General features: G+C 35.3%; 1 protein-coding gene across 2 annotated transcripts in view; it reads right to left on the bottom strand.

The window, feature by feature from the left end:
* Positions 1-22,845, bottom strand: part of SOS1 (SOS Ras/Rac guanine nucleotide exchange factor 1) — a 147,814-nt gene that overhangs the window by 37,226 nt on the left and 87,743 nt on the right. For both annotated transcript variants that reach the window (XM_050753295.1, XM_050753296.1), the window contains exons 7-10: positions 16,856-16,966; positions 16,678-16,776; positions 5,373-5,500; positions 3,934-4,589 (exon numbers count right to left, since the gene is read on the bottom strand). In XM_050753295.1, coding sequence (XP_050609252.1) covers positions 3,934-4,589; positions 5,373-5,500; positions 16,678-16,776; positions 16,856-16,966 — 994 coding nt within the window. The remainder of the gene's footprint in view (positions 1-3,933; positions 4,590-5,372; positions 5,501-16,677; positions 16,777-16,855; positions 16,967-22,845) is intronic.

Genomic DNA, 22,845 nt, shown 5'->3' with positions numbered 1-22,845 from the left:
GATAATCCAATCCTTTTTCCTTATGTGCCTATTTTGATTGACACTTGACATTTTATTTGACAAAGTCAATGAACTTTGTATTTATTACATAAAGAAGTTATTTATATAAAAGACCACCCTACCCCCAACCACCATAGTAAAACACTGTTATAATCAGGATGTCTGTTCATGTGATAATTCTCCCTTTAATGCAGCCATTTAAAAAGCTACAAGAAACAATAAGCTCCTCAACAAGGACTTATAAACAATCAGTCTTGAATTCCTTAAAAAAGGAAACAGACGCTATGCTGACGCACAAACACTTTTTAAAAAAATCAGAGAGTACAAAAATAGAACAGCGCTGCCCTATAGATAAAAAATTGTTCAAAAGATCTCAGCTTATATAGGACACAAACTCAAAATAAATCTAATTCAGGTTTTTGAGGCTTTTCCATATGAAGGTATAAAATAGCAGTAAATACTTTAAGCAAAAATATCTTCTGGCTTAAGTTTTTTCAATGCCATCTTCTGTAAAAGAGAAATTACCATGCAAGGGAAACACCTTTTCGCTCACTTCAATATGCAAAGCTTTTATTTCCCATAAAATGTCAATTCTGAATTATTATCCTTACTTCAGGGTCATCTCATTTTTCTAAAATAGACTACCAAACTGGACACAGCACCACCTATCATTTCTCTACTTATGTTGTTTTAGGTCTCATTAATTAACTTGTACTTTGTTGCCTACAACAACTCTGTAACAGAAGTGAAATTCCTACTCTCAGCTTTTTATTTGTGCATATTGCTTTGTGCTTTCTTACTTAGGATAATAGTCTCTTCATACCATTGCCAGATTTAGAATGATCCATCCAATTGGATAATTTTTCCCCTAGTTTTTGGGACAAATCTCAAAGTTCTGATATAGTTAGCCAATTATGATACAACCAGAAACACTGAATCTGAGAGACAAGTTATAAATTAGATTCCACGTAAGACCCTGTTGCAATCTTTTAAACAAGTTAACCACTTTCTAATTCACCTAAATTTAAATTTTTCTTTCCACAAAGCTTTCCCTTTACAGAGCAAACTACATCAATAGACTAATGATTGGGTTTTGTAAAAAAATAAAAAGTAAATAATAATCAGTATCTATACATAAAAAATCTATGCATTCCAATGGAAGTGTATCTATAGTCAGAGCTTACCTATATCCTATTTCAATAAGAAAAAAAAAATTACTGACAATATCTTCATAGTATACACGTTTGCCCAGAAACGAACAAGCCATTTACATTATTGGCAGTTCAAACCAAGGAAGTTATTTATTTTTTATGAGCTCACATCTGTACCAGATCCTTTTACTTAATTATTAACACATATAATTTAAAAATTACAACATATTCTATTCATGAAAACAATCACCTTATATGAGTCAATGTAACATGGTAGAACGTATACTCTATTTAGAGTCAAGAAACCTAATTTTTGACTTGTTCTGGAATTAACTGGTAATAGAACTTCTAGCAAATCATATAATCTTCAGGGGCCTTGGGATTTGTCTACAAAGTGAAGGCCTGGACATCTCTCTAGACTAGAGATCTATAGCTCCATTTTGTACATTACTGTTAAAATATTTGAGGGATAAAGTTGGCTGACACCACAGTGAAGTCTGAATAAAGTAAGGTTAAACCAGTTTCTCTTCTGTTTTTATGACAATGTCTAACCAAACTATAATAATCTAAAGATGTCTATAAGTGGTGTCTTCTAGTATTCATTAACTTTTCTCATGTATTATATCCAATGTCTTTTATTACAATTCTATATAATAAAAATGTGTAAGTTAAATGTTAGCTTTGTTTCAGTGTAAGCGACAACCTGTACTGTATGTTCTCCAATAAACATACCTACTAACCAAATCACAAATCCCTTCTTTCTTTGGGGAGGCTGAAGAAAGATGAGAGAAGAAGAGCAGACCAACAGTTCTTAAAAACAAATGGTAACTTGATCTGTTACCATTGTAGTGAGGCCTTAAAAGTCCATTTCAGTTTTACAAGTTCATAGATAGTCTATTAGAAACCATTCTATGTTGCCAGTAATAACTTCAGTAACAGGCCTTACAGAATAGTCCAGATAAGCTAACAGTTAACACTAATTTGTGCGTACTGTAAACCACAACTCACGAAAGCTGCTTGTAGACTTGTTTCACCAGTAATATATTTATGGAATAAATTAAAATATTCAGTTAAGCTTCAAAAGAAGACAGAAAAGAAAAATGTCAAAAAAACTTAGCCACAACACTTCCAAAACCAACACTGGCCTTTTATTTCTCAAAAAATTATTCGAAGGAATTTTTTAAAAACTTACTTTTTTAAGTAAAATAATCTCATCAACTTAAATTTTCAATACACTTAACTTTGGCAAAGTTCTATAAATCTTGAAATTTAAGTGTTTTACATTTAGTATAAGTAAAAGCACTCAAGATATTACTGTATACCAAAGCTAAAAATTGATATAGAAAAGAAGTATCAGACAGAAATAACTAACAAACCACCATTACAAAGTACCATGTCCACCGACTTTAGCTAACATTGTACACATTAAGGGAAGAAGACTTTCAAGACTACAAGTATCAGCTTGTTCCAGTTAACTCTGCTTTAAAGTGTCCTCATTTAAAAAATAAATAAAAAGCACAGTTCCCCAGAAAATAGTTGTCATTCTTCAGCTGCTTATTAATAATCATAAATTAACTTTGTGAAACATAGCAATTTAGAGAAAACTTTTATCACTCAATAAAGTCTTAGAGAAACAATTAAAAATTTTGTAACTTGAAAATGTTTTCCTGCCCAAATATCACTGACTTGTGACAGTAAACACTAGTAGTAAGTCTTCTTACAATGCTCTACAGGAAAAAAAAAAAAAAAAAAAAAAAAAATTAAAACTCTTTCTTATAAACACAGATAAAAATCTAAAGATTAATTTTACTACAAATGAGTCTAGGAACCCCAAACAAAGGTACTTAGGATGAAATGATAAAGTTTAGAATGCTTATGTTATAAAAATTCTGCAAGTCCTCTAAGGGGACTTAAAAACCAGGAAAATGTGGCAAGAAGGGCAATTTGAACTTTTATAGCCTTAAAAATCCCTTAAACAGAAAAGAAGTATTTTGTAATCACAAATTTTGGGTAACTGAATAAAACATTTTTACAGTTGTAGTCTAGATCATAAAGAACATAGAGAAGGTTGGTGAAGTGCAACTAAATTGGCAGGTCATACTACTGAAAAATTGTACCTCTCAACAAACGACTTTGTATGGAAAAAAATTACAATAACCTATTTGTTTTTCATGTAAAATCTAGGCAGCCTGTTTATATTTCCTATGATTTTTTAAATTTTTGGATCAGTAAAATAAATACAATGACTATAGACATTTCTAGGTGAAAAATTATAATAAAACTAGAATCCCTGGCTTTCAGAATTGCAACATTTAATATTAAATAATCAGGTTGAGGAGTGGAAACTGAGAGAAAGCAATGCTGTGTATATTTGTACTACCAGTACAATTTTGTTATATTAAAATTTTTGTTTACTTTATAATCTCAGTAATGGAAAGAGAAGAAAGAAAAAAAGATAAAGGAGTAAAAAACTTTTTAGATCCCAATAATGATGAATTATTACTAACTTTAGTCTTGTTTCTTCTCTTTCTAACTGGTAAATTTAGCCAAGTGACCTCATTTTCTCATCTATAACTGATGGTAAGGTTTAAAAAAAAGTATGTAAGTATAGTAGAAAAAGTAAAACATTCCAAAGAAATACAAACTGATGGTATTTTTAGTCAAAGAAAAGAGGTCTTTGGTTGTTAGTTTCTTTTCTATTTTAGGAACAATAACCCACGCAGGAAAGAAAATCAGTTTGAAGCAGGAAAACAAAAGTGACAGGCAACTTCGTATTTCTTACCTGCGTACATATGGTACGTAAGCCTCTCTATAAGTTTAATAACAGTTCCTGCTTTGATAATTGGAATTCCAGCCTTGGGCTGCATGTTCTCTTCAAATATAATATTCTCTTCAGAGTCAGGCTCCGCAAATCTATAAACATCAGCACTAGGCAGCCTCATCTGCTCCTCTTTCTCTTCCTGTAGCATTGTTACATCAAGCATCCTTTCCAGTGTACTCCGGTACTGTAAAGATATCAATGCTGCCATCCAATTGTTTTTCTCTTCAGCTGACTTGGCAGAAAATATAACACTATTTTCATCTTTTAAAATTATTTCAAAAGCATGCTTGTATTCATTGGTGTCATCTTTATCATTAATTTGTACCTTTCGCATAAAAAACTTTTCTTTAAGACGATATTCTGCATTGCTAGCACCAGGAAGTCTTGGCTGCCCATGATTTGATTTACAGCAAATCATTAAGCCATCAAAGAGAAATATGTGTCTCTCATGTTTGGCTCCTACACGTGTAAGAGTTCCTTCCATTATAAATTCATTGCAACACTGTCCAATGTCTTTTCCCTCCCAACCATCAATATTCTTCTGAATCTCATTCATTTTCTTGATTGCTAGTTGTTTCCCCTTCATTTGTTGACTATAAAACCGACATGCAGATTCACTAGAATAAAGAAAAAGGCATTATTAATACACAGATGACAGAAAACCTAGAGTTCACGTAAATAAGGGAAAGTGTAAAAGTTAGATTTTTACAAGTCTCACTGAGAAAGGTATTCACTAATTCCCCAAATAGATTAGTATTACACAATTATACAATTTTGAAAATTAAAGCAACCTAGGAATTTTTTCAGTGTTCTAAAAAGTACAATGATTGTTGACAAAATTCTACTCTATAAATGTAACTACAAAATGATTATTTCTATCTTGGCTACTAAATATTTAGAATGACAAAAAGTAGTCCAAGACAGTAAAAAAAAAAGTAATTTGAAAGATTAAAATATTTAGAAGGGTTTAAATGGACAAGACCCAAAGCTAAAAACATGTAGCACATATTATAATTAGGAAAGTGGAAGCAATGTTATCTGAATTAATGCCTCAAGTTATATAATCCCTAAAATAAAGGACACTAATAATTTTACTCTGACAGAACAACGATGCCAACATAAATCTACCCAATACGTTTTACTCTGTCTCTCCTTTAGCTTACCAGTTGACTCTCAGGAGGTCCTGTCTGGGAGTATGCAAGGAAAATGCACAAATATGAAAGGTTTTTCAAACAATAACAATTCTCTTGGCTTTGATGTCACTTCCTCTGAAAGACCTCAGGCTTGTCACTACAACTATTTTCTTCATTGTTTACTTGAGGAGGGAACTGGGATCCCTGAATTTACACCACAATATTCAGGGTAAAAAGAAGGATATTTTAAAAAGTAAAAATATTCACCTCAGTCTTCGTTTTGCAAGACTTTTAGAACATATTTTTTCCATACCACTCTGAACATTAAGCAAAGCTGTTATTGCTTGTTTTAAACATTCCTTGTCTTCTTGATCTTCACTTTTTTCTTCTAACTGCTGTAAAGCCAAAATGACAAATCTGAACCAGTAGTACACTTTCGGATAGAATAATAATAAGCTCATTTAAGGATAAAAATAACATTTATTCAACTGTCACCACAATAAAAATTTTAAATGTGTCATTAAATATTCTTTTTAAAAGTGTTTTTCTTGTGTGTTACTATTAATACACAACCAAGTTTTCTACCTTAAAAGACCAAGATTAGCAGTTTTAAGATGGGTTACATCTTGCGACAGGCAGTAATATGTAGTTTCTCAAAGTGCATACCACTGAAAAGAAATGGGAAGCATAATTCATCTATTGAATGATCACAGGAGTTAGCATAGCACTAAGCATGTAGAGGAGGTTTTTTTCTTAAGTGTGGAATTTTGTCTTAGGTTTCTGATCCCTATATTACTGTTATATAATATTGAGATGATAAGGAAGATAAATATACAGAGAAGGATGCAATATAATAGAAGGAATCTCAATTACAAAACCTAGGATCAAATTTTGACTCTACTGCTGTGTGACATTGGGGCAAGAGACTTGATCTCTGCGCCTTACTTTTCCCATTTGCCAAATAAGGCTTATAAAAAGCCTACCCTGCCTACTTTTAGGGGTTGTTATTAAAAACCAAAGCACTTTGTAAATGGTAACACACAATGTAAGTGTAAATGGTTTTCTTTGTAATTACACTACAGAATTAACATTAGTATAATAAAGAACTTTGTTCATATCCACATTAAGATTTTGAGTAAAGCTGCAATACACATATTTATGAAACTCAAGCGTATTTTCTATTACTGGCAAATATCTATGTCAGACAAAATCTGTATTTAACAAGAACTTAGTCATCAATAACTAATTATCAATACAGTAAGGTGGCTATGATTCAAGCAAGCAATTAACAGATGTATGAGTGACAATAATTCAGTAACTGAAATCTTCTAAACCTGTTCCTGGTTACCAAAAGGAAAAGTTAAGAAATCACATATTGGCTGGCTGCAATGGCCTATGCCTATAATCCCAGCACTTGGGAGGCCCAAGTGGGAGGTTCGCTTGAGCCTAGGAGTTTGAGATACCATCTATTAAAATAAAATAAAATAAAATAAATTTTATCAATAGAGTTTTCATCCAACAATTTAGGAATACCTACTCTCTACCATAAACGAAAAGACTTGAGCTATACAATCATAAAATATTCAAAGTGATTTATAAAGAAGTTTATTTTTCTTTTAGATGGAGTCTCTGTACCCCAGGCTAGAGTGCAGTGGTGCAATCTCAGCTAACTGCAACCTCTGCCTTCTAGCTTCAAGCAATTCTCCTGCCTCAGCCTCCCAAGTAGCTGCGATTACAGGTGTCTGTCACCATGCCTAATTTTTTTTTTTTTTTTTTTACTTTTAGTACAGATGGGTTTTCACCATGTTAGCCAGGCTAGTCTCAAACTCCTGACCTCAAGTGATCTGCCTGCCTTGGCCTCCCAAAGTGCTGGGATTACAGGCGTGGGCCACCACGTTTTCAATTAGCTTCATTATTCATTAGTACATTAGTACTTTACGGATTTTATGTTTTTCACAGGTATTCCTTAAAGGTCAACAATACATTCCTTTCTGCTTCAATTGGTAAAAATCAGTTACACGCATGGGCACACACATACCACATGCACTGATGACCTGTGAAAAGTAAACAGATTTCTTACTTATATTCTAAACCATTTCTATTAAAATTTACTTAAAATACTTTAATGTTCAAATATTCCAGAAGTAATAAATACCATATTGTAATGTTTAATACTTAGCTTTTATTATCCAGATTTCTTACATTCATTATTAAAAACTCACCATACTTTCTACTAGAGGCATAATCTACATTTTTAGGAAAATTTTCAGTTTTAACTGTGTTAAGTAAAAGAACAATTTAGGCTGGGCACAGTGGTTCATGCCTGTAATCCTAGCACTTTGGGAGGCTGAGGTAGGGGGATCACGAGGTCAGGAGTTTGAGACCAGCCTGGCCAATATGGTGAAACCCCGTCTCTACTAAAAAATACAAAAATTAGCTGGGTGTGGTGGTGCACACCTGTAGTCCCAGCTACTTGGGAGGCTGAGGCAGAAGAATTGCTTGAACTCAGGGGGCAGAGGTTGCAGTCAGCCGAGTTTGTGCCACTGCACTCCAGCCTGGACAACAGAGCAAGACTCCGTCTCAAAAAAAAAAAAGAAAAATTTATTCATAACAATTCTCAACATAAAAAGGGTAATGAAAGATATTTTCCAGAGGATTAGAGACTTTAAAAGTGTACACATTAATAAAAAACTCAAATATCTTTTATTCATAGTATGGTTCTTCGATATGGCCAGCTAAAGAAAGCCAATGGCCAGGTGTTCATTAAGAAAGATACTAGGTTATTACTTAACAGATATTACTGGGAGGCTGAAGGCTGGAATCCAGGTAATCTCTCAAAGTACCTTCCGTCCCTATCATTTGAAACTATTTGCCTCTCACATGGCAGAATTCTGGGAGACAAATAAAATGTTACCATGAACATTATCAAGTTTAGTCTTTAAAGCAGCAGATAATCTAACATTGAAAGCTATATACCAGGGGTATCCAATATTTTGGCTTCCCTGGGCCAAACTGGAAGAAGAATTATCTTGGGCCACACATAAAATATACTAACACTAACCAGAGCTGATGAGCTTTTAAAAATTTGCAAAAAAAAAAAAAATCTCATAATGTTTTAAGAAAGTTGACGAATTTGTGTTGGGCTGGGGGTTAGACAAGCTTGCTGTATACCTTAAGAAAAGGCAAAATTAATGAAAGCACCACTGAACAATGAATTAGTTCATTGAGTTGATTTAGAATTTAATCACTCAAAAGTAAAGCCCAGAGAAATTCAAGTCAGTAAGATACAAGGCAATTTTTCAGTCTTAAAGAACTAACAGGTAGCAGAATATTGAGCATTTGATATTTTGTCCTGGATAAATTTTTTATATTTTTAATTCAGGAAAACATACTGAATGGTAGACAAAATATATAATTCTCATACATATAAAGATATTTATAAAAGAAAAAAATCCATTTGGACATCCTTTTGATTTTCTATTCTAAAAATGTTTCAAGTTTTGGAGTCATTTATCTACTATTTAACTGTAGCATTTTACATACAGAATATTCTGGTATCTCAAAAATGTTAATATTTTTTCAACCCATAAAACTTTCCTGATAAAATACTTTCAAAATGTCAGTTTTACCTTTATAGCATTAGGCAAGCTTCTAAAATAAATTTCAGTGTAATAAATGACCTTTCTTGTAAGCATTTTTTGCTTCTTTTACTCAAAATAGCTAATTTAAACTGGGCACTGGTGCAAAATAATTCAAGCTAACTACATCAAAAGGGTGGCTTATTGTGGCTACAGAAACAAAGCAGTGGCAAGTAGTATGTAAATGAGACTCAACAAAGCAGCATCCTGTTACCAGTGATATTCAATACCATGCTTTTCATGAGTGCCTATTTAATAATAATGTGCAATAGTAACAATTACATTTGTACAAAGGCAGTTTATTTCAATAGTTTAAAAAATTACTAAGTCCTGAGATTATATTACCATATGAGATTGTACTTAAAGTCATCTAGGGATTCATATATATACATATGTGTGTGTGCATACATATGTATATATGTGTATATATGTATATATGTGTATATATGTATATATGTATATGTGTGTGTATATATATGTGTGTATATATACGTGTGTGTGTGTGTGTATATTTTTTTTTGTTTTGAGATGGAGTCTTATTCTGTCTCCCAGGCTGGAGTGCAGTGGCACGATCTTAGCTCACTGCAACCTCCGCACCTCCCGGGTTCAAGCGATTCTCCTACCTCAGCCTCCAGAGTAGCTGGGATTACAGGTGCATGTCACCACACCCAGAAAATTTTTGTATTTTTAGTAGAGACAGAGTTTTGCCATGTTGGCCAGGCTGGTCTCGAACTCCTGACCTCAGGTGATCTACCAGTCTTGGCCTCCCACAGTGCTGGGATTACAGGCATCAGCCACTATGCCCAGCCAGGAATCATATTTTAAAGCAGAATGAAAACTCATATGCTCTATTGAGATGATAAAATTTAACTTTTCACAAGAAAGAAACCGTTTTACCAGTGACTAATTTTTTTGGTCCCTTAGAAATAAGTAAAGAGGCAATAGTCAATATGGTGTGTTCCATGTGCAAAAGAAACCCTGAGAGAAAAATGGGATTAAATGTAAGGAGCTGTGAAAAGAAAATACTAAAATGAATACAAAGAATATAGCAGTATTCAGGAGAATAAAACTCAAGATTGTTTGATATATAAAAAATAAATTGTTTTACCAAACGCATTTTATATGCTCAATTCATTCACAATCATATAATGGCTTCCCTTTGATTAAAAAAAGGAATGCTTGAATTCGTTTTTATTTCTTGGAATTAATTTTCTCCAACATGGCATTATATACAATGAAGGAACTACCATTTACTTGAAGGCATTAACAGGCAGGTCCAGGACCCACAATTCTTGACTTTCAGTCCCGTGACTTTTCACTATAATAGGTACCCAAATAACTGAAATGACTTTGACAAACCTCAATATTCACTAAATAAAACCTATTCCATAAAACAGGTAAATTGCAATGCATAAGAATGACAAAGTATACAGCCAAGAAATATACATTATAATTGTCTAACATTTGGGATATAAAAATAAAGATCTCCATTTATTTTAAATATTATATACATAGAGCTCATCACAACATAAGAGAACACAACAAGCAAAGATTAGGTTCACGTTTTGATTTTGGAATTTTATTTGTATACTGTTTGATGAGACACCACAGTGGATTACAACATGGAAAATGCAAACAGTAACACCTGATTTACTAGCCCTCTTAGCAAATGCATGAAATATTATCCAAATTATTCCAGAACTAATTAACTAACTGCTGAGTAATTCAAGCCTTTTGCTCCTGTTTGCCATGACATCATTTTAAACATTGCACTAAAGGCTGAGGGAAAGAAAGGTCATGACATTCAAATAAATTATTATAAAGGCTGAGGGAAAGAAAGGTCATGACATTCAAATAAATTATTTTATGATACCAACACACCTAAAAGGTATGGGTGGAGAAGATGAAATTCTTAATTAAAATGAGATTTCAATTCCAAACATTAAACAGGCAATCAACCCTAAAAAACGTTAGGATATGTCATTTGTGAAAATACGCCTTTTAAAACCATCTCTCTGTTCTAATCAGAGAAAACATCACTAACTACAAATGCACCTCACAGTAGTCAAGTTTATTTAAAATTAGAAATTGGCCAGATATAGTGGCTCACGCCTGTAATCCCAGCATTTTGGGAGGCTGAGGTGGGCAGATCACCTGAGCCCAGGAGTTCAAGACTAGCCTGGACAAAAGAGCCAGATTCTGTCTCTACCAGAAAATAAAATTAGCCAGGCATGGTGGTGCACAACTGGAGTCCCAGCTACTCAGGAGGCTGAGGTAGGTGGATTAATTGAGCCTAGGAGATTAACGATGCAGTGAGCAGTGATTGTACCACTGCACTCCAGCCTGGGTGACAGAGTGAGACCCTGTCTCAAAAACAAAACAAAACAAAACAAAAAATCCCAAACACCAAAACAAAAAAATTAAATAAAAAACTGGAGTAATGCAATAGCTAACTGTTTGTTTATAATGGCTCTTGTGGTACACTATCCTATGCTTAACTTTAGACATTCAACATCTGTGGTCAGCTCCAATACCATGTAGCTTTGAGCCCATGGATTTCTGGATAAGAATTTCTGAATTTAGAAAGCTGGTTCAAGGGAATGTACCCTAGAGAGAACCTCCATTGGTTCTCTGCCAGACTTGGTGGTTTATGCCTATAATCCCTTTGGGATTGTAATCCTATGATCCCTTTGGGATTATAATCCTATGATCCCTTTGGGGATTACTTTGGGAGGCCTAGGTGGGAGAAGCCCTTGAGCCCAGAAGTTTGAGACCAGCCTGGGTAACATAGCTAGACCTCATCTCTACAAATAATAATTTTAAAAAATTAGCCAGGAGTGGTGGCATGTGCCTGTGGTCCCAGCTACTTGTGAGGCTGAGGAATCACTTGAGCCCAGGTGGTCGAGGTTACAGTGAGCTGTGACAGCACCACTGCAATCCAGCCTGGGTGACAGAACAAGACTCCATCTCAATAAATAAATAAATAAATAAAAATAAAAAATCTAAGATCAGGATGAAATAATTGGCCTAATGCAAAAAAAGAAAACAGGGAAAAAAAAAAAAAGGGCAAAAGAGGGGGAAAAAAAGCCTGGGTGCAGTGGCTCATGCCACTAACCCCAGCACTTTGGGAGGCCAATGTGGGAAGATCCCTTGAGCCCAGGAGTTTGAGATCAGCCTGGGCAACAAAATGAGACCCTGTCTCTACAAAAAAATAATTTAAAAAAATTAGTTGGGCATAGTGGTGCATGCCTGTAGTCCCAGTTACTTGGGAGGCTGGGGTGAGACTGTTTGATCCCAGGAGTTCCAGGCTGCAGCAAGCTATGATCACACCACTGCACTCCAGCCTGGGTAGCAGAGCAAGACCTATCTCTAAAAAAGAGGGATGGAGGTGTTAGGGGGTAGCCAGTGTATAAAGCCAATGTAGCCGGTATGTATGCTGGAGAATCAGAACAACAAAAATTTTATTTTTATAGTGTACCAAAAACTTACTGTTAAGGGTTGAATTGTGTCCCCCATGAAAGATATGTTCAAGTCCTAACCCCTGGTACCTATGAATGTGATCTTCTTTGGAAATAGGATCTTTGCAGATGTAATCAAGTTGAGATGAGATCATCTTGGATTAGGGTGAGCCCTAAATCCACTGACTTGGTGTCTTTGTAAGAGAAAGGAAAGGGTGATTTGGATGCAGACACATAGAGAAGAACATGAAGCTGTGAAGAACTTGAAATGCAGATGGAGGAAAAGGCGGGAGTGATGGCATCTATAATCCAAGGACCACCAAGAATTGCTAGGGTCCACCAGAAGCTAGGCAGAGGCAGCAGGGATTCTTCCTTAGAGCCTTTAGAGGAAGTGTGGCCCTGCCCAAACCCTGATTTCAGATTCCCCGCCTCCAGAACTGTGAAAGAATAAATTTCTGTTGTTTATAAGCTGCTGAGTTTGTGGTACTTTGCTGTAGCAGCCTTAGGAAACCAAATACACTCATGTACACATAACAACATAAGATTTCAACCTGAATTTTAAAATAGAGGGAAACTTACTTTCCCTTAGGTTAAAAGTACCCAGCATACAAGAAAAAGTAAAGGTAATTCTCTAGGGAATTCAAAGTCGTCCTGGATGGTTTTTTTTCTAAGGTTTGTTTGGGTGCATCTTGGGGAGATAAAATCCTATGTCTAAGGAACAAAGAAAATGTTAATACTTTTGTGGAACCAAACATGTACTGATTTGCTAACCTTTAAAATACTGGTCAGGCGAGGTGTGGGGGCTCACGCCTATAATCGCAGCACTTTGGGAGGCCGAGGTGGGTGGATCACTTGAGGTCAGGAGTTTGTGACCAGCCTGGCCAACAGGGCAAAACTCCGTGTCTACTAAAAATACAAAAATTAGCCAGGTGTGGCAGTGGGCATCTGTAATTCCAGCTACTTGGGAGGCAGGAGAATCACTTCAGCCCACAAGGCAGAGGCTGCAGTGAGCCAAGATTGTGCCACTGCACTCCATCCTGGGTGACAGAGTGAGACTCTGTCTCAAAATACAATAAAAATAAAATAAAATATTGGTCAATATATTTACTTAGCCCTAAGAAATCTAAATTTGTTTAATAAAGTAAATTAAACTTCACATACAAAAATCACATTATTGAAGCAATATTTCAAAAGGGCACAAAGGGAAGTTTTTTTACTTCATAAAAAATTAACTTTAACTTTTCAAGTTAAAGAGTCTGAAGACTTGGCTGCTAACTTTAATTACTGAAGGAAAGAGTATTTTTTCAGTTTTAGTAGCATTAAAGTCTTATACTACTTTTAATTTATTTTTTAATCAACAAGTAAAAAATCATGTTTATGGTGTATAATAGGATCTTTTGATACATGTATATAACTGGAATGGCTACATCAAGCTACTTAACATGTGCATTAACACACATACTTTTTTGTGGTGAGAACACTTAACATCTACTTTCTTAGCAGTTTTCAAATATGCAATATATTGTTATTAACTGTAGTTACCATCAGGTACAATACATCTCTTGAATTTACACCTCCTAACTGAAATTTTGTGTCATTTGGCCAGTATCTCCCTACTCCCCTACTCTCCAGCCTCTGGTAACCACCATTTTATTGTTTCTTTGTGTTCAAAAGTCTTATACTATTAATAGCTAAACTTATCTTTTGATTTTGTAAAGTTTAAGGCATTCTACCTAAGTTTCCAAAATAAATGTAATTATATAAAATTTACAGTTAAATTTTCTTTAAAATGTAAGACTAGGAATTTAAAGGAAAATGCATATGTATTTTTTGCCATTCATTTTTTAACAAGCATTTACTGAATGCCTAAATGCCAGACACTTGATAGGTATGAGAATTCAAAGATAATAGGGCTCCATTCCTCACAGAGCAAACAGTTGAATGATAAGGCAGACAATAAAAATGGGACAAGTTCTCTAAAGAGATGTATGTAAAGAAAGGAAGCAACTCACTCTGGGCATGGTGACTCACACCTGAAATCCCAGCACTTTTGGGAGGCCGAGGTGGGCGGATCACCTGAGGTCAAGAGTTTGAGACCAGCCTGGCCTACATGGTGAAACTCTGTCTCCACTAAAAATATAAAATTAGTCGGGTGTGGTGGCGCACACCTGTAATTAATCCCAGCTACTCGGGAAGCTGAGGCAGGAGAATTGCTTGAAGCTGGGAGGCAGAGGTTGCAGTGAGCTGAGCTCACGTCATTGCACTCCAGCCTGGAGAGGGTAGAAGAGGAATTCCAGATAAATGGGAAAAAAGGACAAGCGAAGAGGCAGTAATATGAACCGGGATACACATGGAACCCTGAACAGATTTGGCATATCCAGGGCTACTAGGAAACTCTTTTTTTTTCTTTTTTTTTTTTTTGAGATGGAGTTTTGCTCTTTTTACCCAGGCTGGAGTGCAGTGGTGTGATCTTGGCTCACTGCAACCTTCACTTTCCGAGTTCAAGTGATTCTCCTGCCTCAGCCTCCTGAGTATCTGGGATTACAGGCGTGCAGGAAAAAAAAAAAAAGTGATGAGAGTCTTGTGGACTAATTAGGCAAAATTGCCTACCCAATATACTGCTAACTTTGCAATATAACTTAGGCAGTAATATGAATCAGGGATACACATGCTTAAATCAGTAGAAATCTTTAATTGCTAATTGATGCACTTACTAAACTTTAAGTTACAATTTTAGAAATTTTAATAGGCTACACTTGGAAGAGTAAAAATTTCTTTTATATTTTTAAGATGATTGGGTTTTATAGCCTTCTGAACTTTCATCAAAGCTTTTCGGGTTCATTGGGAGGGGGAGGTTGTTTTGTTTTGTTTTTTTGAGACAGGGGCTTGCTCTGTTTCTCAGGCTGGAGTACAGAGGCATGATCATGGCTCACTGCAGCTTGGACCTCCTGAGCTCAAGTGTTCCTCCTGCCCAGCCTTTTGAGTAGCTGGGACCACAGGTGTGCACCACCATTCCTGGCTAATTTTTTTATTTTTATTTTTGTAGAGACAGGGTCGTGCCATGTTGCCTAGGCTGGTCTTGAACTCCTGGGCTCAAGCAATCCTTCCACCTTGGCCTCCCAAAGTGCTGGGACTACAGGTGTGAGCCACCGCACCTGGCCTTCTTGTTTTTATTTATAAATTGATAATGGCCTTAAGATTTTATATGGCCTTTGAATCTTTCTGAATTTCATTACAGGCTCAGGTAAAAAAAAATTCCATTACAAAGAAAAATTCTATATAACAAAACAGTGTGTAAATGTCCCATTATAAGTAGAGTTAGTAATAATGAATTCTTTGTAAAGATTTTACATACTAAATGCTTCCTCTCTTGATTATCCTCTTAAGATACTCATCCTGTAATTCCAAAGACCTTAAATGGTATCTATTGCTAAGAGCTTTGTCATTTCTGCCTGGTGATTAAAAATACCTTTTAACTCCCTGAGTCTTTTCTCAATGTAAACATTCCTAATTGAGAAATCAAACTGAATTCCAAATGCAGTGCAGAGACCTGAGAAAATGTAGGGATGACAGTTCCTCCAGTTTACTGTTAATAAATTCACAGACCTTCTGTTCATTCATTGATTCATTACAGAGAGCCCATTTTATCATCTGCAAACTATAAATATGATTTCCAGTAATATAGTCTCCATAAAAGAATCATGATACTAAACAGAAGTGTTCTTTGATGAAACAAATACTCATTTGAAAGCTAAAGAATAATGCATGTCTTCTTTTGTCTTTACAAGGCTAGTCCATTAAAGGTAGAGAGAATATCACTTTGAGCTACACTACTGAATTATAGTTTATACAGACTCTTTTCTTTAATTTCAGTATATAATAGGAAAAGAAAAAAAAACCCTTTCCTTTCAGTCAGTGCTTAATATTTTGAACTGTAATCAAATGGGCAATTTTTACTGAGATTATAGAAATATATTGTTTCTAAAGCAATGATAAACAGTTTAATACAGACAGTTGCAAACTTGAGCTATCAAAGTCAGGTAAACTAACCTTCCCCATTACTTTGGCCTTATCCTCACACTGGCTCTCTTATCCTCACACTGAGTCCCTGAGTCTGCTGAGGTCCCCAAATGGAAACTGTGATGCATAAATCCAAGGTGGTTTTCAAAGAATCAGCCATGTAAACAAAAAGTAAAGGTACAAGATAAAAATATCTGACAATTGCTTTAACATTCACTATAAAAACCAATAAAAGAAAAAAAGGAAAAACAAAAAGAAATTAAAAATAAAATTCACTACTAAAACGACAGAATATGCTACTCTTTTGCAGACTGATTTCCATTTGCTTCTTAACTGAAGAAAGAAAATGGAAACACTAATGTGCAGGGTACTCACATAATAATTTACAAATGAAGTAGCAAAAAGAAATTCATCACACCTCAATATGTTATAAATAACAATAAAGAGTTTTCTTACCTTCAAAAGTTCAAAGTAATGGAGACAGTGGTAAACAGGGGCCAGAAGCAGCCTGGGTAAAACATATTGAACAGCTTCTTTGAAACCTTCGCCTATTGACTAGAAAAAAAAAGTGATTTAATTTTTTTTTAAGTTTACTTTTCAGACATTGTACATCTTGATTTAAAAATTACTATACCTGCAAATAAAGTGCTGCCCCAGGCTTTGATAACTGACTAAGGAAACGATCATGAAAACCAGGTCGCAAAATATCTCGAGCATACGATTCATATGGATCAAATGCCAGTTCCTTAGAAAATAAAGAAGGTAAAACATAAATAATCTACCATTACAAACACAGAAAGATTTAATTATGGGACACGACTATGCGAGCACAGTTATGTATTTCTTTGAAAGTCTCTAAACAAAAATTATATGACTACTAATTATAATTTTAATAGAAGAGATCCCAATATTCTCAAGTAAGAGAGTAAATCAGTTCTTTCTGATGAATAATAGAATCCTTTTATGTTATAACAGCTCTCATTAAAGGTTTCCAGTAGAGTATTATCAACAAACATGGCCATAAGGGTGGGCAGACTTTTGGTTCTAGAAAACAAAGCTTAACTTGAACAACAAAGAATATAAACATGTACAACTAGGTAAGGTATAAACATTTAGAATACTGAAGCCAGACATGTTTTTATAGTTCTCAGTGGTAGACATGTACTTTCATATTCTATAAACCAGAAGTAACAGTTCATGTCATCTAAAATTCATTGTTCTAATTTCACAAAACAAACAAAATCCGGACTGCCCAAAATTTTGCCATCATTAATATCACCAATCAATAAACTAAATTCTAATGGCTCAGTTAAAAAGAGCAGAATATACTGGTTTTGAAGATTTCTGGGGAAAAAGAGAGTAGTTATCTTGATTTTAGCAGAAATAGAGTCGCTCCTCTTCTATCTTGTGCTGTATTCCTGGTATAAAACTATTATGAAAATGGTGCTCTAGATTCTAGCAGGAGCTCACTTCCATAAAGGGTAATTCTAGCAAGAGGAAGAGGACATCTAGTGGAGGAGCATAGTAGAAAGAGGTAGAAGGAAATGAAAGAAAAGACGGTTATGAATTAAATCACCCTTAATGATGTTTTTCAGATTGCTTTTTTTTTTTTGAGATAGGGTCTTGGTCCTACTCTGTCACCCAGGCTAGAGTGCAGTGGTGCAATCATGGCTCACTACAACCTCTGCCTCTTGGGCTCAAACAATCCTCCCTGCTCAGTCTCCTGAATATCTGGGATCACAGGCGCACACCACTGTGCCTGGTTAAATTTTTTGTGTATTTTGTAGGGACAGGGTTTCTGCCGTGTTGACCAGGCTGGTCTTTTTTTTTTTTTTTGAGACAAAGTCTCCCTCTGTCGCCCAGGCTGGAGTGCAGTGGCGCTATCCCGGCTCACTGCAAGCTCCGCCTCCCAGGTTCCCGCCATTCTCCTGCTTCAGCCTCCCAAGTAGCTGGGACTACAGGCGCCCACCACCACGCCCGGCCAATTTTTTTGTATTTTTAGTAGAGACGGGGTTTCACCGTGATAACCAGGATGGTCTCGATCTCCTAACCTCGTGATCCGCCCGCCTCGGCCTCCCAAAGTGCTGGGATTACAGGCGTGAGCTACTGCGCCCGGCCTGACCAGGCTAGTCTTGATCTGCTGGACTCAAGTGATCCTCCTGCCTCAGCCTCCCAAAGTGCTGGGATTACAGGTGTGAGCCGCTGCGCCTGGCCTCAGATTGCTTTTTAAGAAATGATTGAATAGTAATACCACCAGATCAGACATCAGAAGACGTGAGCTCTGGTTGTTGCAAAATGCAATATGGCATGTAAACTTCTAAGTCATACTGGATTCCTTGAGCTGGCTCCTAGTTGACTTCCCAATTTTTAACTCCTTCAACTTTATTCTCAACTAAAACTTGCTATCATAACACCAGAAATTGCAGTCTATTATGTTTTACAGAAATTGATAGTAAGGTTTCAAAAATAACAAGAGGATGGAGTCAGGTATGAATACAGTGGATTGGAGAAAAGACTACAAATGTGAAGAGATGCTTATAGCTTAGGTCTCTTCCAATTCAGAAATGATCATATGCCACAGACATGTTTGCCCTCCTCTCCTTTCAATAAGTCCTAATTTATTACACAATTTTTATAACTACAGGTAAAGAAAAGGCTTTATAATGTGGCTTAAAAGCATGGGTTTTGGAGTCACAGAGATGCACATTTCAATTCTGACCCTACTATTTATTAGCTGTGTAACCTTTGACAAACTACTTACTTTCTCTAAGCCTGTTTCCCACTGGAAATGTGAATAATAATTATTTCACAGGGTTGTTTACAGAACTAAATGAGATATAAGTAAAGGGCTTATAATAGTATCTGGCACAAAGTAAGCCCTGCATTAATGGTAGTAGCTAGTACTATCATTTTGAAATAGCTAATCTCAAGAGAAAAAAAAAATCAACAATTAACGAAGAATCCAAACACTCTTCACAAAGTTTTATTCTTGAAGACAAGTTTTTAGAATGGCAAGCAATTCTGAGAGATGGTATGAGTTAATAGATGATTTTATGATAGGTTCATTGGTTAAAATGTAACAATATTCATAGGAAATATAAAATTGTCAATACACATAATTGACAGAAAAGTACAGAGAACAGCCTAACCTAACTATACCCACCATCGAACTCAGAAAAGTTCAACATTTTATAATACCTGCCTCAGCTTTTTAGAAAAGAAATAAAACAATATAGATGTAATTGCTTCCTTTAGGCTCCCTTTCATAAGCTTATCTCCTGCTGATCACCAGAGGTAGTCATTACCTTGAATTTGAATTTTTTCCTTCCCGTGTACGTTTTTATATCATAATTACATATGTATCAAGAAACAAAGCAACATGTTGTTTTGCATGCTTTCAAACTTCATATAAATATCATAATGTATACATTCATCTATAAGTTGCTTTTTATACTCAAACTTTGTTCAAGTTTATCTATTTTGATTCATAGTTCCTTTCACTTTATTTTAAAACTTTGTATAATATTCTACTGTATGAATATATCATTTTCTCTAAATCCATTCTCCATTGATAGATAACTGTTTCTTGTTTTTCACAATTTAAAAAATTCTGTAATTTTACACTTCACTTTATTGTGCTTTGCAGATATTGCTTTTTTTTAACAAGTTGAAGATTTGTGGCAACCCTGGGTGAAGTAAGTCTATTGGCCCCATTTTTCCAACAGCATGTGCTGATTTTGTCTCTGTGTCACATTTTGGTAATTTTTGAAATATTTCAAACTTCTTCACCATTATTACTGAGTCAGTGTTCACTTACCATTCTGAAACTCCTAGGGCCCTTAAGAATTATGCTAAATCTACTCTGGCTGTGCCCTATAAATGGAACAGCAAAGCCTGGATGATAGTACAACTGTTTACAACATGGTTTACTGAATATTTTAAGCCCACTATTGAGACCAACTGCTCAGAAAAAAACAAAACAAAACAAAACAAAACAAAAAACTTCTTTCAAAATACTGACATTGAACCTAGACCCTTAAGAGCTCTGATGGAGATATACAAGGAGATTAATGTTGTTTTCAAGTCTCTTAACACAGCATCCATTTTGCAGCCCATGGATCAAGGAATAATTTTGACCTTCAAGTTTTATTATTTCACAAATATGTTTTGTAAGGCTGTAAGTGCCATAGACAGTGATTCTTCTGTTGTATCTGGACAAAGTCAACTGAAAACCCTCTGGAAAGGATTCACCATTCTAGATGCCACTAAGAACATTCATTATTTATGGGAAAGGTCAAAATATCCACATTAACAGGTGTTTGGAAGAAGCTGATTCCAACTCTCGTGGATGGCTTTGAGGAGTTCAAGACTTCAGTTGGAGGAAGTAACTGCAGATGTGGTAGAAATAGCAAGAGAAACAGGATTAGAAGTGGAGCCTGATGATGTGACTTGAACTGCTGCAAGTTTATGATAAAACTTGAATAGAGAATTTGCTTCTTATGGATGAGCAAAGAAAGTAGTTTCTTGGCTGGGCGTGGTGGCTCATGCCTGTAATCCCAGCACTTTGGGAGGCCAAGGCAGGCGGATCATGAGGTCAAGAGATCGAGACCATCCTAGCCAACATGGTGAAACCTGGTCTCTACTAAAAATACAAAAATTAGCTGGGCGTGGTGGCGCACACCTGTAGTCCCAGCTACTCGGGAGGCTGAGGCAGGAGAATCACTAGAACCCAGGAGGCAGAGGTTGCAATGAGCTGAGATCACACCACTGCATTCTAGCCTGGTGACAAAGTGAGATTCAGTCTCAAAAAATAAATAAATTTTAAAAATTAAAAAAAAAAAGTGGTTTCTTGAGATGGAACCTACTCCTGGTGAAAATACTATGAACATTTTTATAACAACAAAGGACTCAGAATATTACATCAACTTAGTCGATAAAGCGGTGGCAGAGTTTGAGAGGATTGACTCCAATACTGAAATAATTTCTACTGTGGGTAAAGTGCTATCAAACAACATCACCAGCTACACAGAAATCTTTCATAAAAGAAAGAGCCAACAGCTGTGTCAAACCCCATTGTTGCTTATTTTTTAAATTGCCAGTCACCCCAACCTTCGGCAGCTATCAACATCAAGACAAGACCCTTCACCAGCTAAAAGATTATGACTCACTGAAGGCTAAGATGATCATTAGCACTATTTTAGCCGTATTTCTAAATTTAGGTATGTATGTTGTTTTAGACATAATGCTATTGCATGCTTACTAGACCACAGGATAGTGTAAACATAACTTTTATATGCACTATAAGCCAAAAAAATACTGACTTGCTTTATTGTGATATTCACTTTATTGCAGTAGTCTGAAACCTAAGCCACGAGATCTGTATAACTTAGTGTGCACATATGCATGAATATTTTTTAGAGCATGTAAACTACCAGGGGAAGTTGCTTTCCAAAGTGGTTTTATCAATTTATATACTTAGCAGCAGTGATTTTTCCCAGTTGTCCACTTCCTTGTCAACAATTTGATACTATCAGACTTAAAATTTGTTAGCCTGATATTGTGAGACTATGCCAGTGTTATTTTTATATGTATTTCCCTGATTACTAGTAACGTTGAGAATCTACTTATATGGTTATGGGCCATTTATTTGTATCTTCTCTTCTGAGAATTGTTTATTAATAGCTTTTGACCATTTCTATTAGCTTGTCTTTACAAATTAAATTGATAGTTTTTAAAAATAGCTTTATTGAGATATAATTCATACACATTCACTCCACCCATTTATTGGGCAAAATTAGATGATTTTTAGTTTAACGGAATTGTGCAACTATCTTCATAATCTATTTCAGAATATTTTTATCACCCCCTCAAAGAAATCACACACTTTTCAGCTATTACCTCCCAAATCTCTAAACCCCCTCAGCCCTAGGCAACCATGAATCTACTTTTTATCTCCATGGATTTGCCTATTCTGGATATTACATGTAAATGGAATCATACAATATGTAGTCTTTTGTGACTGGCTTCTTGTGTTCAGCATAACATTTTCAAAATTCATCCATGTTGTAGCATGTTTCAACACTCCCTTTTAGTTTTTTTATATTGTGGTAAAATATACACATGAAAATTACCATTTTAGCCATTTTTAAGTATACAATTAAGTGGCATTAACAGACAATGTTGTGCAACTGTCCATTTCCAGATCTGAACTATTCTATCATCCCAAACTGAAACTCTATCCATTAAACAGTAACTGATCATTGCCTCTTCCCCATAACCCTTGGTAGCTTCTATTTTCTGTCTCTATTTAAATTTGACTACTCTTGTTACCTCATATTAGTGGAAACATACAATATTTGTCCTTTTGTGTCTGGCTTATTTTATTAGCATAATATTTCCAAGGTTCACCCATGTTGTAGCATGTATTGAAATTTCATCCCTTTTTAAGCTGAATTATATTCTACTGTATATTCTACTGTAATGTATTTACCACGTTTTATAATTTAACCATTCATCTGTTGATGGACATGTGGGTTGTTCCCAGCTTTTGGCTATTGTGGATAATGCTGCTATGAATGTTGGCATACAATTATATAATTGAATCACTGCTTTCAGTTCTTTTGG

Source organism: Macaca thibetana, chromosome 13 (assembly GCF_024542745.1).
Source record: "Macaca thibetana thibetana isolate TM-01 chromosome 13, ASM2454274v1, whole genome shotgun sequence".
In the NCBI taxonomy this organism is placed as follows: Eukaryota; Metazoa; Chordata; class Mammalia; order Primates; family Cercopithecidae; genus Macaca; species Macaca thibetana.
The sequence above is the reverse complement of the archived record's forward strand: the minus strand, read 5'-3'. Positions and strand labels throughout refer to the sequence as shown.